General features: G+C 54.5%; 1 protein-coding gene across 1 annotated transcript; it reads left to right on the forward strand.

Annotated features, from left to right (window-relative positions):
* URM1 (ubiquitin related modifier 1) lies at window positions 1–15461 on the forward strand. Its single transcript, XM_007471772.1, has 5 exons — window positions 1–47; window positions 4101–4171; window positions 12357–12438; window positions 13955–14003; window positions 14369–15461. The coding sequence occupies exons 1-5, from the start codon at window positions 13–15 to the stop codon at window positions 14435–14437; spliced, it is 306 nt and encodes a 101-aa protein (XP_007471834.1). The 5' UTR covers window positions 1–12; the 3' UTR covers window positions 14438–15461.
* The last annotated feature ends 1173 nt before the right edge of the window (window positions 15462–16634 follow it).

A 16634-nucleotide genomic window follows, 5' to 3' on the forward strand; every position in this document is an offset into this window, starting at 1 on the left:
GGCTTCCTCAACATGGCAGCGCCCTTGTCAGTGCAGGTGGAGTTCGGGTGAGTCACAGAGCTGGGGCGTCGTGGGGATGGATTGAAGTCGTCGGGCTCGGAACTCCCCTCCCTCTGCCTTGGGGTCTGTCACGACCGAATCGCCGAGGCTCCTGGCGACTTCCTTGAGCCACGGCACCCGCCTCGGAGAGCTTGAGAGGTTCGGTCCGCCTGGGCCACGAGGCCGTATGTCCGGAAATAGAGGCGCACGCCGGGGCGTGGAGGTGCGGTCTGGGCACTCGTCCGTACCCTGAGCCCTGCCAGACTCAAAAGGCTTGATGGTTATCGGGCGGCCTCTCTACCTTCTTTGCCAACCCCGTTTTGGAGCAGGCCCGTGTGTCTGGTATCTGAGTTCCTCGGATCGCGAAGGAGCACCTTCAGCCCCTGATTTCTTTCTTCTGGCAGCGATTTCTGTTTACACGGTTCTTGGAGCCTTGTTTCTCGTGGGGTGTGTGGCCAAGATGAGATTCCTTTCCTCCCTTTCCCAAGATTTGGGGGTGTTGAACAGACCTGAACCCCTTTCAGTACATTCAGGAAACCTGCTACTCACCAGTCATCTACTGAGTGCCTCCTGCAGCTCCTGAGTCAGGTGGCGGTACGGGGCTAAGTGAGGTAGTACAGTGGAGGAGACTAGCCCTGATGACAGTACAGTATATGCACAGGCTGAAAAGTGCAGGATTGGGGCACACACACCAATAACTGAAGAAACACAGAGGAGGGAGGAAGTCTCCTCAAGCCACTGTCTTCTGCCTCCTACAAACAGAAGGTTTTTCATCTGATTTCGGAGCTGAGAGAAACTGCAGAGGTTAGAGAGAAGGCAAAGAAGCTGAGACCCTAGGAGATGGGTGATATAATTTACAGAGTCCCATGGAAAAGCTGGGACTAGATTTGTCTTTGTGTGCGAAGATAAACAAGACAAGGCTTATGTGAAAGGAAAAGGCCGGGATGGGAATCTAAAACCTCTGCCCATAAATGCTTTTCCTTCCATTGGATGCCCCCAGTTTCTTTCATGTTTTTCCTTCATTGCATAGCCCATTCACCAGTCATTTATTGAGTGCCTACCATGTGCCAGGCGGTGAGCCAGGCACAGAGGATACAAAGATAAATAGAACTTTGTCCATGCCCTCCAGCGTTCAGCGTTTTTCTGGCCCTTGCAAGGGGGTAGTCTCATGAATGTTAACTGCATTTTAATTGATGATATTGTCTGGCCCCACGGGTCCGATTAGAACTATGTTTGTCTGGCCTCCTGACTATATTGCTTTTCTGACCCTTTGCCCGGCTGTGCCCCCCCATAGCCTGGGGGTTCTAGGAGGATCCCTGCTGCCATGACAGGCCTCAGCAGAGCTGAAGAGGGAGAAGCTGCAGATTGCCAGTGTTAAGGCTTATCTACAGCCGGCTTACCTGTCATGCTCACTGAGTCAGACATGGTGTTTGTTCCTCAGCAATGTCTTCTGTTTGGTAGGTTCTGTTCTGGCAGCAGTGGGGAATTCATATGAGGAAGATATGGTCTTTGCCTTCCAGAGCTTACAGACTAGCTTGAGCACCCGTTTTCTGGTTTGACCATCTCTCAGCCTCCCTTACTCCCAAGAGCAGTAGTGAACCCTGGCAAGGCAAGACAGCGTTCCCTTCACCCACCACCCCAGTGTCCCCTGAGAGCTGCAGCTTCTCGGGAAGCAAGAATGCCCAATATGTATGCCAAGCCCAGATTCCTTCCCTCTTGGTCTCTGTCTCAATGCATGTTTTTGCCCCGGCCTTTCTTTCATTTCCTACGTCTCTTAGCAGACTTCCTTCATCCTTTATTCTGAAGCTAAGTAGATTTGCAAAGAAGCTGCCTTGCCCATCATTCTCTCCCTTGTGTCCCTCAGTGCCACCCCAGTCCTTGAAGAGTCTGGGTTAGGCCTTTGCCTCTTTCCCCTGAGCAGATATGGTCCCCTCAGCCCCACCAGCTCTGATAGACGCTCTAGAAGACCTCGCCCACCTTTCTCCCTCTTGTCCTTGACCAGTTCTGCCATCCTCATCTTGCCTCCTGAACAGAGCATTTTCTCAGGTCACAGAGGATGCAGGGTACGTAGTACAGATGTGAGATGCCGTCTTCTCCCTTTTCTTCCTCCTTTAGTCTGGGAGGTATTGGCAAAGGGAGGGAATGCCATTGAGGTCCGAGAAGAAGTGAGGGAAATGGGCATTTTCATTCGTTCATCAAATATTTCTTGAGTGCCTGCTGTGTACCAGGCCAGCAGGTAGAGGGGAAATAAATAAAAATAAAAATATATAAGGTAAAAAGATGAAGATAAACTAGAAAAAATGAAGGCCATATTGGGAATGTCTGTACCAGTCACTGGTACCAACAGACACCTCCCACCGAGAACTGGGGAGTGGAGGAAAGACAGGTATCTTAGGTTGTAATGCCTTAATTGCGTTTGAATAGCAAATCCTGTAGAACATAAGAGTCTGGCTTTGGTTCTCTTCTGGGACCAAAACAGGCCCCTCCTGCCGCCCTGAATCACTCTAGAGGCTGGGCATGCACCTTCCTCCCCTCCAGATGTGCTGACAACAAAAATGCCAACCCCTCCCTCGAGGGCTAGTGAACCCAGCAGTGACAGGTCACTCTCTGAGCCAGACTGGTTCTTTATCCGCTTGTGAGGGGAAAAACAGCCCTGGCCTCTGAGCCTGGCACCACCAGGTTTGGCCAATCTGAGTTGTTTGCCTGGATCCCCGTGCTTCCAGTTCCCACTCCTCTGACCCCCAACTCCTGTCGCCCCTTGCCTGTCACCCTCCCCCACCCCAGCTGCTGCATGTGCCAGCCCCCACCCAGGAGAGAACGAGGCTCTTGGAAGGGGATAAATGGACGCTCTGTGCGGGCTTGCAGCTGAAACGGCCCTGTGCGCGACCACAGATGGGCCTCTTCTCCCCCTCCACATTTCTGCATCAACAAAGCATGACCTTGTTTGGATGACAGTCGCCCCATGTTTCCCCCATGACAATGCTTGCCTTGCCTTTGCCTCCCAGTGGACTGTCTCAGGACATCTCTGTTCTCTGAAATTGGGGAAGGGTGGTGGGGTGGGAGGCATCACATCCGTCAAAAGTCTGTTAAGGCCTTCTCAGTTAAGATCCATGTGAAGTCTGAGACGGGAATGGAGAGACCCAGGGGGAGGAGCAGTGTGGGGCACTGAAAGAGCCCAAGTGTCTGCGTCCTGAGCCCTGGCTTCTGCACTTGGCTTTGAGCATCTCTGCTGTCCCAGTCTTCCCTTGGCCAGGTGTTGGCACCCAGAAGTGAACCAGACTCTGCCCTCAAGGGGCTTCCTGACCTTTGGGGGAGTCTTGGTTGTTTCTGCGAGAAAGCAGTTAGAATTCAAATCCTAGTTCAGCCACTGCCTGTCTGGCCTTGGACAAGTCACTTCTGGCCCCAGTCTGCTTCTCCACTGGTTGGAGTTAATAATATCCGCCTCCCTCCCGCCTTCCCTGGGATTCCCTGAAGATGAAATGAGAGGAAGAATGTTGTAGCAAATGGCAGGGTTATTGCTAAGCCCAGTGGGGTCTCTTACCCTCCAGCACTGTGGTGCGCCCACCAGGCCAGCGGCGGGGGTGGGCGTGGGGCACAGGCCGGGAAATTTCAAAGCATCGCCAAGCCAGAGGAAACCTCTAGATACACAGGGTCTCTAGTGTGCCACATGGTAGCTTCTCAGCATTTTTGCAGGTGGAAAGACTAAGGCTTCAGAAGATGAAGTCATGTGCCCAGGGCCTCGGCGTCAGGCGCAGGTAGAGCCTGGTCTCCGTCTCAGGGCCCACAACTCCAGAGCCTGTGCTCTGCCCCTGTGTGCTAAGGCAGAGGAATAAAAACAAGAATCTGCAAATTTGGATACTTAAATATTAATAAAAATTGTTTCTCTCCTGCTTTACCACATCAGGAGGCCACATTTGAGACTTGATCGCTGGTACCCAGGGTGTTCCTGAACCTTGGTCTCTGCATCTGTTGGGCCTCTGGAGCCACCCTCCTCCTCAGTTTTCAGTCTCTGAGGCGTTTGCAGGAGCTCACCCAGCTCTTTCTCTGGCCCTCCTTTGCAGAGGCGGTGCGGAGCTCCTGTTTGACGGTGTGAAGAAGCATCAGGTCACCTTGCCTGGGCAGGAGGAACCCTGTGAGTATGGGCTTTCTGAGCCCCTCTCTGGGGGCCACTGGGCAGGAGCTGCTCCACAGGGTCACTCAGCCCTGTTCAAGTGAGAATGGGTGGAATTTCCCTGGCCAGTGGGGAGGAAGGGAGAGATCACCAAGTTGTCCCCGCATCCTCTCCGCAATCAGCCAGCTTTGTAGGAAGGAGATGGCCTAGCGTAGTCCTTACGAGCACGGGTTCTGTATTCAGACAGACTTGAGTTTGTTTTGGTTTGGGTTTTCTTGGCCGTGCCACGCAGCTTGTGGGATCTCAGTTCCCCAACCAGCGATTGAATGCAGGCCATGGCAGTGAAAGCCCGGAATCCTAACCACTAGGCCATCAGGGAACTCCCTGGACAGACTTGAGTTTGAATCCCCTTAGCCCCTTAGGCCAGTCACCTCACTTTTCTGAGCTTTAGTGTTCTTATCTGTGAAGTGGGGATAGTAATCCCTATCTCTCAGGGCTGCTAGAATGTGTCAGCCAGCTGTACCATGCACTGGATGGCAGCAGAGAGATGTCCTCATGAAGGAGGTAACCTTCGTCAAGAATGGAACAATGCAGACAGGCTTACATGGTGGGAACAGGATTTCGATGAGAAGAAAAGCATCCAGCCAGAAAGGAGGTTAGAGGAGGGAGGTTGACTAAGGGAGATGGGGGTTTTTCCATGTGTTCATTCAAATACCTGTTCACCTTTCTTTAGCGAATGTGCACTGAGCACCTCGCATGCTGCAGACCATGTACCAGGCACTGGGGAGACAGACCCTGCCTTCAGACAGGGGGAGGGAGTGAGGAGTTGATTTCCAGAGATCCAGCTGGGTAAATAGCAGTGTAACCTAGAGGCAGGGGCTGGACATTGCAACTGGGGAGGTGCTCTGCAGCCCTAGCAGTGGATCCTAGCAAGAGCAGAATGTTCAGGGACGAGAGCCCGTCTCACCTAGGGCTGAGATACTTCTGGGAAGAAGAGGAAATCAGTTCTATGAGGAGGCAGGGGAATGAGGTTCCTGGAGGTGAGCAGTAGAAAATGGTCAGGTGAGGTTTGACAGGAGTCTTCTGGGGCTGGACGTGCATCTGCCAAGAGTCAGACAGTTACTGCCCAGATTCACTGGCTACCAAGGCTGTTTCTGACCCTCCCTTGGGTTGGAGAGCAATGGCATAGGGCGGGTCTGTGTGCCACATTCAGAGGCCGGGGGACACTCACTAAGGGACAGGGCACTGCCCCCTGGAGCTGGGTGTGGGCATTAGGCTAGGGTTAAATGTCAGGACTGTGGGATTGTGTGCCTGGTGGGGGAAGACCCAAGATGATAAAGGCGATGGTTTCTTAGTTTGACAGATGGCTATGCAGCCTTGGTAGAGACCAAGGGGCTCTCAGAAGCCTCTCAAAGATTCAGCCATAAAGACTTATCTGGGAAGTTATTAAAACATCACAAGTTATGATTTATTTCCCCCTGCTTTTGCTTGGCATGCAAGTCCCCAGGTTTAATCATTCCGGCCCCTTTCAGTCATTCATTGGCACCAAGTGCCAGGCATGGAAGTGAGTACTTTATTCTTTCCTGTAATTGGCACGCGTGTTTTTGAATGTCTCCTTTGTGCCAGGCACTGTACTATTTGCTGGGTATTTGGTCGTAAGCAAAACAGATATGGTTCTTGCCCTAATGGAGCTTACATAGTAATGGAAGTGGAGTCAGGCAGTAAAGAAGTAAACACGCAAACGCGTAACTGAACAAGTGGTCATCACTGGCATGAGGAGAACAAAAGGGTGCTTTGAATGAAACAACAGGGTGGTAAGGGAAGGCGTCTTTACAAAGGTGACCTTGAGGCTAAGGCCTGAGGAACAGAAAGAAGCCACCCTAATAAATTGGAGGGAGAGTAGAGATGCAGGGGGCCCACTCCAAGTACAGAGAACGGCACTTGTGAAGCCCCTGGCCAGAAGGCCTTGGGGTGGTCAAGGACCTGAAGGAAGGCCAGTGTTGTAAGGGGCACAGGCTGAGTGTGACATGGTAGGCAAAGCCCCAGCTGGTTGTACCAATAATTGTCACAAATTCTTAGGTGGTAGCTATCATTATTATTCCCATTTTAAAAAGTGGAAACCCAAACCCAGAGATGTCAAAAGTCTTACCCCAGGTCATACTGTTATATAAATGGCAGAGCTGGGGTTCAGAAGCAGATGTCAGGGTCGCCGCCGTCCTTGCATGGTACCACTAACCCATTACCATTTTTGTGTGTGTGTGTATGTGTGTGTGCGGTACACGGGCCTCTCACTGTTGTGGCCTCTCCCGTTGCGGAGCACAGGCTCTGGACGCGCAGGCTCAGCGGCCATGGCTCACGGGCCCAGCCGCTCCGCGGCATGTGGGATCTTCCCGGACCGGGGCACAAACCCGTGTCCCCTGCATCGGCAGGCGGACTCTCAACCACTGCGCCACCAGGGAAGCCCCAACCCATTACCATTTATCCCAGAGGTTCCCTGAATCACATAACATCTCAAACGTGCAGTGTATTTTCCAGTTTTTACACTTTCTTTCATGCCTCCAACAGCTACTTATTTCAATTTTCATAATGAGCCCAGTATATATTATCTATCGACAAGGAAACCAAACCTCACAGAGAGAGAGAAAGAGAGTGACCTGTCCAGAGTTAGTCAAGCAGGGAGGCTGGGCTGAGACCCAGGTTTTGGATCCCCCGTCTACTGCTTAGGGGGCAGGTGGGGGCCTATCCTCCCCGCTCTGGAATAAAGAAAAGGAGGCGGGAGAGGCAAGCGGAAATGGCCCATGTGCTCAGTTTTGGACCCTTGGCTGTGGATCTCTACCTCTGGCTTCCATTTTTGCCCTTCTGTGCCCAGAGGTGTAAGTCACATCACAGTCGCAGAGCTGGTTGGCAGCTACCAGGCCTCACCCTGGCACACGGAGCCCAACAGGAGGGCAGGGGCCTGGTGCCACTGGGAAAGTAACACTCTTCCCCCCCAAGCCCGTGCCCAGATCTGCCATCTGGCAGCCTTCCCAGCCCAGGGGCTGCCACTTGGCCAAGCAGGTCTTGGAGACTCCAGCAGGGAAAATAGCAGCCATAAGATCATGGATTGTGACAAGGCTCACAAACAAGGGGACTAAACAGGGCCCTGGGTCCTGGGCCAGGGGAGAGCTTCCAACCCAGCCAACTTGGGAGAAGAGGCTGGGCAAGGCCAAAGTGGGTGAGATCGCAAGAGAGGAGCCCTGGCAGCGTGTGATGGCAAATTAGTTATTTCTGCAGGCCTCTTTTTTTCCACCTGTAAAATGGGAGGTTGGGCTAGATTTAGTCTGGAGTGAGCTGGTTATCTGTTTGACATCTGCAGTTTGGAAAAGTTGCTTCCAGATCTAAGTATATGGTTCTGGGAAACAGGGTGCACTGATCCAATGAGCAGTTGCGTGTGCAGGGGAAAAGGGGGTGGGTCTTAACCACCACCTCCATGGAATAGGCCTTGAGTGGCCAGGGTTGGGAGGCACCTACCAGCTTTGGGCACTGGCCACCGAGAGCTGGCTTTTATGCCTCAAGGATCCCTTCAACATAAGGCTCGCAGCCCATGGTCGGTCAGTGGCCTGAAGCAAACCCAAAACCTCGGCCATCCCAGTGTGGGCATTACCTGCTTTGGCCCCCAGGAAGAGACTCGTCTGCCTCACCTTTCCCTGCCCCTCTGCCCTGCCATTGTATTAAAGGGGGGCTGGCGCGGGAGGCAGGGGCGGCTAGGGAGCTCCCAGGCGCTTTAAACTGCTTAGCATGCATTTCACAGCCTCTCTGGGGCCAGCTGTTCCTTTCTCTGCTCTGGGGCCTGTTTGCTGATCCCCTCCCCACCACCCTCCTCTCCCCCCAACCACTCTCAGTCCCTGTGCAAAATTGCTTTTGAAAAGATCCACTTTCTGCTTAATTAAACAATGAGGAGCGTCCCCACGCACATCTGTAAACCTCCTTCTGAGGCCAGTTTAGCCCACAAACTGCTCCATTCTTACCCCCATTCACTTGTAAATGGACCCTCTGATGTTCCCTCTACCCTCTCTTGTCTTTTACTCCCCCCATCCCAGCTCTTTCTTCTCCCCTTTCAACTAAGTCCTGGGGTGGGCTCCCAGAAGAGCCCTGTCCTGGAGCCTCGTGGACTTGGTGGGGACAGGAGCGGCTTAACCTGTGGAAGAGAAGACGTAGGGGATCCATCTCTCCCAAGTCTGCCTGGTGTGGGGAAGTGGAGCCACATTTGTTGGCCTGGTCCCCAGGACTAGCCAGGCTCGGTGGGTGGGAGGGACAGGAAGCCAGATTTCTGGTTGGGAGAAAAGCTCTCCCCAGAGGCGGAGGCGCTCAAGAAGAGGCTGGATGAGGGTCCACCGCAGCCAGGATGCAATATCAGATGAGACCAGAGAGCTAGGGCACTGCGGGGGCCCTGCCACAGTGGGTGGCTGTTGTCCGCAGACAAGGACAAATCCACTGGGGCACAGGATTCTGCTGGGAGCCTTTGTAGGTGCTAAGAGGGGCATATGTGGTGCCCCTTTCCCAGCAGCCTTTAGGAGAAGGTTCTGGCAGCCCACAGGATAAGCAATCCTGAGTCACTGCGGGCAAATGTGCATTTGTCTGGTCTGTTTGACACTGCTGGGCCTGCTGCTGGCATTAGGAGTTTGGATTATTATCCCCATTTGTTAGAGGATAACCCTGAGACTTAGGTCAAGTGACATCCTACCCAGGGCCATCTAGTGCATGGCCCAGGGCCTTCCGCCTCCAGAACCCGAACTCTTAACCCCTCTGCCATGGGAGCAGTAGCTCCCATCACTTGCTCTTCCCCCAGTAGGCAGGCCAGGTCCCAAGGCTTCCTGCACTGGAAACCTTACATTGGGGTGCTCATCTCCCTGCCCTGGGCTGCCTGCCCTCAGAGAGATTCCTTTCACCTGGGTTGTCCAGGGAGCATCTTAGGAGTTTGAAAATCTAAAGTGGAGGGAAGGCCGGTGTTTGGGGCCCCCTCGCCACTCTCCCAATGCCCCCATTCTCTCATTCCCTCTCCAGGTCTGATAGAAAGTTAGTGGATCCCACAGAAAACCCCAGCCAGTCCCAGCAGTGTCTGTTCAATAGTTCACTGTACCGCACCCTCCAGAGCTTCCTAAGCATGTCGTCGAAGTGCCAGGCCCCTGGGCAGAGCACGTGGAAGCTCAGGGCAGCAAGAGAGATTAAAGGGTACAGGTTCTTCCTCCGGCTCGTAGAAGAATTGCAGCATCGCCATGCCAGGCACAGTGCCAAGAGCTTTATGTGGACCATCTTATTTGAGCCCCACAACAGCACTATGAGGCATTCTTACAGTTCCCATTTGACAAAGAAGGAAGCTCAAGAGAATTCCTTACCCAATGTCACATAACTAGGAAGTGATGGAGTCGAACTCAGACCCAGGGCGGAGTCCCATTCTTAACCAGTCCTCCTCCCCCGCTCCGCCCACAGTTGTCCGTGTGCGTCTCAGGGGCGTTTTGTGTGAGAGATTCCCTGCTGCATGCTGGGGCTCACACTCAGGAAAAACCCCTGGGGCTCCCAAGGAGGGAGAGGTCTCTTCCCAAGCAGCCCCTTCTCAAGGCCCACACATGCCCCCCATAGTCCAGCCCTGGCTACCTCTCTGGCCTTGTCTCAGGCTGATCTTCTGGCCTTCTCTGTTCTATTACCTTCAACCTGCCAACTCCAACCTGCCTCAGGTCTTTCCATATGTCCTTCCTTCTGTCTGGCACACTCCCGCATCCCACGCTTCTCATCCTTCAGGCCTCAGCTTCAGTGTTAATATCCTCAGGGGAGCCCTTCCTGATCCCACACAAAGGAGAGGGCGTTTGTCACGACTAATTAAGTAATGTCTGTCTCCCCTGCTGGCCTCTTAGCTCTATGAGGGTAGGCTCTGTGTCCGCCTTGCTCTCCGCCATCTCCCTGGCACCTGGCACGTAGTAGCTGCTCAGTAAATATTTGTCTTGTGAGTGATTGCATGGGATCCCATGAGGGAAGCCACCATCGGTAGCAATGGGAAGGCAGGAGGACACAGAGGGGGAAGGTGCAAGTGAGATTCCCCAGAGCCATCCCCGAGCCACCAGCCCCTGACTCTGCTTAACCCTTCCTCCTCCCCTGGGCGCCTTTGGAAGCCGACCATCTGGCTTGGAGTCTATTTGCATATTGTCTGGGCCTCGGCAAGCCTAGCATGATGTCCCTGGGGGTGTGTTTGAGGCTAGGCGGAGTGGCCCTTGCAGGCTGCAAAGGGAGTCGGGAGTTCCACCTCTCCCCACCCCCAAATCCAGGCATGGGGGAACAATACGGGTGGTGATGCGGTGGCCTCACCATGGTAACAGGCTATCAAGAATGTGGGCAGGCCTGGGGGGCGCAGAGGAGGGAGGGAATGACCTCAGCAAAGAGAAGCATCATGATAAATGAGCCAGCACCCACAGCAGACTCCCCCCAGGCCCACCCCTTGGGGCCTCCACGATGGTGCCATCACTTGGATGACCCCGACATGACCAGTAGTCCTCCCCACCACCCCCAGCCTACAGAGTGGAGCAGAAATCCCCTCTCGGAGGGAGCCAGGGCTGCCACCCAACTGGGTCCTGGTTCTGAATAGGCCAGTGGGGGCTGTGGAGGTGCAGCTGGTGACCCTCAGGCCAGGCACTGCCCAGTCCCTCAGTGCCTCTGCGCACACAGGCACAACCCCGCCTGCCGGGGCTGGTTGATGGATGCATCAGACCCCGGTGGCTCTATCGAGCGGCCACAAGATGTATGGCCTGGCGGCCCACCAGACAGTGCCAAGATGGAGGCCAAGGGGAAACCTCTGAAATCCAGGCCTCTGGGAGGAACCCAGCCAGGAGTCTAAATGGACTGCAGCTAGTTGGAGGCAACACTCCCTGTCCCCTGCCCGCTCCAGGGACCATGAAGGCTCCCATCTGCTTTGTTTAAAAATAGGAATTAAAACTGAAAGGCGCAGTCTCAGTCCGTGGACACTTTGCCCATGGCCCTGTGCTCTACTGGCGTACAATCCAGGGAAGCTGGCACAGAGCAGAGTGAACCAGTCCATCCAGGGTGCAGCCTGCCTGAGTGCCTTAAAACCCTGCCCAAGGCTGGTGCTGTGTGTGACACGCGCTGGGCCTCTCCTTAATTGGCAGCCTTTCCCTCGCCTGCGTGCCAGGAGTCCACCTCCAGTCAGGGAAACCAAGGCACTGCTTGGGCCCTTCTCCAGCTTAGTCCCTGAGCTTTGTCTCAGGCACGGACCTAGGACAGAGACCCCTCTGAGACGTTGACTCAGGATGGGGATGGCTAACCTCCAGCCCTCTGCTGGCTTCTCAGAGACTAGCTATCATCTCAGCTAGTCTCTGAGAAGGCTACTCCTGCAGCCTCAGGGATGCTCTGTTTGAGCCGTAGATCGTTGAGAGCCATAGCCTTCGAGGAGATGATAGAGCCAGGTTTCAGTGTGCTGTGGCCTGGGACCTGGCTCCCAGAAAAGGAGAGAAGGCCTGGGAGACAGGTGGCTCTGAGCCTCCAGATGATGTACCGAGCTTGGTGGCTGTCCCAGAACCACAGAGGCAGATCGCAGTGTCCAGCTGAGCAGGAGAGGCCCTTTCGACCCTGAACCTCTTGCCTCTTCAGGGTGGCCGCCCCTGGCCTGGAGGGCTTTGTGAAGGGGGAGTAGAGGGGCAGTGATTTGTCAGCGTCTCCGGCTGGTGAAGGATCCTTCTCTCCTCCTGTCAGAGGAAATTAAATGATGTTATCGGCGCAGCAATTGTTTTTCTTCCCTGACAAAGGGAAATATATGCAGACCTTCCAAGAGCAAAGCCGAATGCTTCCCATGTGGGACTGGCTGGGGAGCTAAAGGTGGAGGGGCTCTCCCAGAAGCCTGCCCATGGCGGTGTCAGACCATCTTCAAGGGCTAGTGGGTGGGGGTCAACCCTTTCGGACGTGACCATTCCTCTTGCTGTCTGCCTTGCATCCCCATTGCCTCTTCTTCAAGTTTTCAGCAGTGCCAGATGCCACTTTTCTCTGAAAACCTCTCCAGGTCCATTTCCTCACCTTGGGAATCCACTAGTTCAGGGGCCATGACAGCCTGGTCCAAAAGAGGCCCTCTCAGCCCCATATTCACTTCCTCCTGGTCCAGGCAAGGCCCTGAGGGCCAGGAATCATTAGGATGTGACATTAGTTTGTTTTGTGCCTTCTTCTCCAGGGGACATCCGGAACCTCCTTGTCTGGATCAAGAAGAACTTGCTAAAAGAGCGGCCGGAGTTGTTCATCCAGGGAGACAGCGTGTGAGTCCCTTTCTCCCTTCCCTGAGGAGGGCAGGTGAAGGGAAGGAGGTTTGAGCCCCTGTCCTTGGTTCAAACACTCAAGCCTTCTCTGGGTCCTGTTTTCCCTTTATCCTCCTCTTTGCCCTCCAAGGAAAAGGCTGCCTCTGTCCAGCTCTGTTGAAGTTTATTTTCAGTTTTCTTGTTACCACATTGGACTGTTGGGGACTTTTTTCAAAACCTGGGTCAGGAGACTGGTAAATTTATCAAAAAACTGAGATTCCACCTTCTGCTTGCCACAAACTTGCTGTGGAACCTTGGGCAAGTTACTTCACTTCTTTGGGCCTCAGCTACTTTCTCCATACAGACATTACTGAGGAAAAGATGCTACCCAAGGTCTCTCTCATCACTTGACAACCTAGGACAGTGTTCTCCCATGGAACTTTCTGTGATGATAGAAATGTTCTCTCTCTGTGCTGTCCAGTACGGTAGCTGCTAGGCACATGAGGATATTGAACCCTTGAAATGTGGCTAGTGTGACTGAGGAACTAAGTGTTCAGTGTTACTTAAATGGAATTTAAATTTAAATGTGGCTCATAGATACCAGGCTGGACAGCGCAGGTCTAGGATTACAGGGAGTCACTGCATGCGTGTGCACACACATGCACATTCATGCTCACTGGGGACACCCCTAGCCCAGCCCAAAGCTTCTGTATCTGTCCCAGGCCCAGCTTAGCCTCCTAGGAAAAGATCCAGATTCCATGTGCCATGAAGTCACTATACTCCTACAACAAGGCCAGCCTGATATGTCACAGAAGTGGCCAGGGCATTTGTGGGACTTGTTCATCTGCCTCGAAGCAGAGGTTCACCAGCAGGCCCTGGGGGCTAGGGCTGCCATCCAGCCTGTGGCTCAGGTCATGGTCCAACAGTCGTGGAGGTCACCCCCAAGGACAGCAATGCTCTTTGGGTCATTGCCAGCAGGAACCAGGCTAAGGTACCTGTCCAAATATTGGCCTACCCTGCCTTACTCCAGGCAGGACTGCTCTCAGGCCTGCAGGGGCTCGGGGCCACTAGCAGGTTTCCCTGATTCAGAAAAGCCAAGGTAGCCTCCTCTCCAGGACGCGCATGCAGGAGGCCTAGGACAGTGAGGTTAGACCCCTGGAAAGATAGGCTGCTACCAGTGGTTCCCATGCTAGACCCTGGCAAGCAAGCACCTCACACGCATCATCCCACTTCATCCTCCCGCAGAGCTCGTGAGGAAGGCACTGTGATTTACCCTGTTTTCAGATGAAGAAACTGATGCTCAGGGCAACAAAATGACCTGCCCAAGGTCTGGGAGGTGGCAGTGGAATTTGCACCTGTGTTGCATCTGGCCCTCAGACTTTCCTGTCGCCTCCACTCCCTGGGAGAGCTTTAATGGGGACCCTCAAGAGAAAAGGCTCCCACCACACTCCTGCGGCCCAAATGTCTAAGCCTCTGCCCCTGTCCCAGCCAGCTCCCGCCCTTCACGCCCTGCTACTCACCACCATCTTTCCCACAGGCGGCCAGGGATTCTGGTGCTGATTAACGATGCCGACTGGGAACTGCTGGTCAGTACCTCGGGGGACAGCCCTCCCTCAACCACTCCCCTCACTGCTTTGGTAGGAAAGCCTTGGGCCTCTCATGAGACACAAATAGGGTGGCTGCATAATCCTCTGTCCCAATCTGGCCTCCAGACTGAGGCTGCTTGAGTCTCCCACCCCAAGTGAGGAAGGAATGGGTAGCTGGGGGAAGTGATGAGCTGTCCTCCACCCTGGAGATTTGCTAGTAGTTAATGTATAGGGTACCCGTTTTTTCCTGGTAGATCCTATCTTTTTCTCCCAGAGCAGCCAGGCTCCCCCTCTTTCCCTCTCAACACCTGGGGAGAAACTGGAAAAGTGCCCTTGACGGTCTTCTTATTTCTCTTCTGGACCAGGGTGAGCTGGACTACCAGCTTCAGGACCAGGACAGCATCCTCTTCATATCCACGCTGCACGGCGGCTAAGGGCCCTTCTCTGTGCCTGGGCCCCCTTGGGGTGGGGAGAACAGAACAATCAGACATCCCCTTGGGCCCTGCTTCCAGATCTCCCTGTCTCCCTTGGCTGCTTTCTTCCCTACTCTGTCCCCTGAGCTCCCTCCAGGCAGGGAAAAGAGGCCAGGTGCTAAAAATGAGCCTTGCTCAGGCACGTGAGCAGGGGAAGGCAGGCAGGCGGGCAGGCGCCCGAGCCCGGCACTCCCTCTCCCAGCAGCTGAGGTGGGGGAGGGTGCCCCTCAGTTTGTCAGGAGTGGAGGGGTCTGTGCGGCCAGGTGACCCGGCAGCTCTCTACTCCTGTGTCTCAGTCTAAACATTGAGTGGCCGCTGACGAGGCACTCCAGCTCCTGGGCTGTGGTGTCTTCCTGGGGGAAGATGAATGAACCTGAATAGCTGATGGCAGGCCCCTCCCTTCTCAAAGATTGGAGGGGTCTCCGCCTCAGTTTCCCCATCTGGACAGCAGAGGGCTCTGCCTGTCCCCCACTGGTATCATTGTGGAGCCCCAGCTGGGGTCCCCTATTCAGTGCTGCCCCCCCCACAGCAGCTGCTCTTCCAGCCTCACCCTTCCTCCTGCTCCCCCACCCACAGTGCTTGACCCTGGCTGGCCTCCCCCCACACAGGCCACCAGATGGGCTCCTGAGACACTCCTCCCGGCAAAAGGCTGCCAGCATGCAGCTCATTCTGCTGAGGGGGGAGAGAAGGAGGGTGTCGGCTAAACCTTGGACTGGCAGATAGAGGCTTGAGGGGGTCAATGTGCCTCAGTTTCCTCCTCAACAACAACTGAATTTTTATAGTATCTGAAAACCGGGGAGATACTTGATGGCACAAATGTACACTTGATCTCCTCTCTCTCCTCCGGCAGGAAGCAGGATGGGGGCAGGCAGCACCTGGTAGGCAGGATGGTTCACCCCTTCTCCCTCCATCCCTTCTGGAAGTCTTGGGGCCTCAGTGCCTGCAACAGCTGGCCTTGGGCAAATAAAAGACTAGGTTGTTTACTGGCCTTGCCTGGAACTTCGTCCTTAGAAACCGGTGGCATCCCACATTTCCCCCAGCCGTGGTCTCTGGTCCAACCTCTGTCTTCAGCCTAGGGCTTTCAGAACTTCCCTTCACCCGGAAAGAGAGCAGGGGTTGAAAGCCAGACTATCGAGACTCCGAGAAAGGGTGATATGATAGGGCCGTCTGGAGAAGGGGTGGCAGAGCCAGTCTATGCTGACCAGTCTGGGTCCCAAGATACTTCCCTACCCGTCTGTCCGAGGCCAGGCTTTGTCCCACCAGCTGCAGCCAGCGGCCTCAGGACGGAGGAGGCATAGATAAGACTGCAGAGCCCCACTTCCCATGACCTGGAGGAAAAGCTTTGTTTGCTGGAGGGAGACCTCAAAAAAAAAAAAAAAAAATAAGGGCATTAACATCATCCCGCCCCCAAACTTTGCTTTCCATTAAATGTTAATAATTTAAGGTGGAATTTCTCTCACTCTGGAGGTGAAAGTGCCAAATGGTTGTCCTAACAGTGTTGTTGGTGGTGTGTGCACATCATTCTCAAGGATTTGTGGGCAGACGACCCCCGGGCTGGTGAGCTGCTCTCCAGCACTGCTGCAGGTGGAGCAGTGGGTATTTGGTATGTGTGTGTGTGGGAGTGGCCATGTTGAGGTTACGGGTGCAGGTGCTGTCTAGGGAGAGGCTGTATGACCAGCCTGCACTAGGTGCTGAGGTCAGGGTCTGCATGTTAGGGAACAGGGTAAGGGACAGCCTCACTTGAAGGATCCACCTGTCCCGATTCTTGTAACCTGGAAGTGCCTTCCTGCCTCCAGCCCCGCTGAGCTTCGGAGTGCCCCTGTATCCACCCCCGCAGGATTCCAAGTCCTGGGAACTGGGCGAGAGGAATCCTTTCCTGCCTGCACTGGGGAGAGGAGGGGTGAAAATGGGATATCCCTTCCTCCACAGCGTGCCAGTTAATGCTGAGGAGCAGGGCAGGAGGACGTGCTGGGGAAGCCAGGTTCTCCACCGCAACAGGGATGCCAGCATCACGGCTGAAATTGGCCAGGGCCACACTCCAAGCATTTTGGGTCATTTTCAGCTTGAGCGTGAAAGGGGTCAGGGATAGATGACCTGGGCTCAGACCCGATGACACCCAACTGCCCCCCCCACCCCGCAACTCCTGAACCCACTTTTG

Source organism: Lipotes vexillifer, unplaced genomic scaffold (genome assembly GCF_000442215.2).
Source record: "Lipotes vexillifer unplaced genomic scaffold, Lipotes_vexillifer_v1.1 scaffold98, whole genome shotgun sequence".
In the NCBI taxonomy this organism is placed as follows: domain Eukaryota; kingdom Metazoa; phylum Chordata; class Mammalia; order Artiodactyla; family Lipotidae; genus Lipotes; species Lipotes vexillifer.

Bases quoted from the DNA above. Each gene is read 5' to 3' on its own strand.
- URM1 (XM_007471772.1), top strand. From the start codon at position 13: ATGGCAGCGCCCTTGTCAGTGCAGGTGGAGTTCGG. The intron at 48-4,100 runs GTGAGTCACAGA...CCTCCTTTGCAG, and splicing joins TCAGTGCAGGTGGAGTTCGG to AGGCGGTGCGGAGCTCCTGT. The intron at 4,172-12,356 runs GTGAGTATGGGC...CTTCTTCTCCAG, and splicing joins GCCTGGGCAGGAGGAACCCT to GGGACATCCGGAACCTCCTT.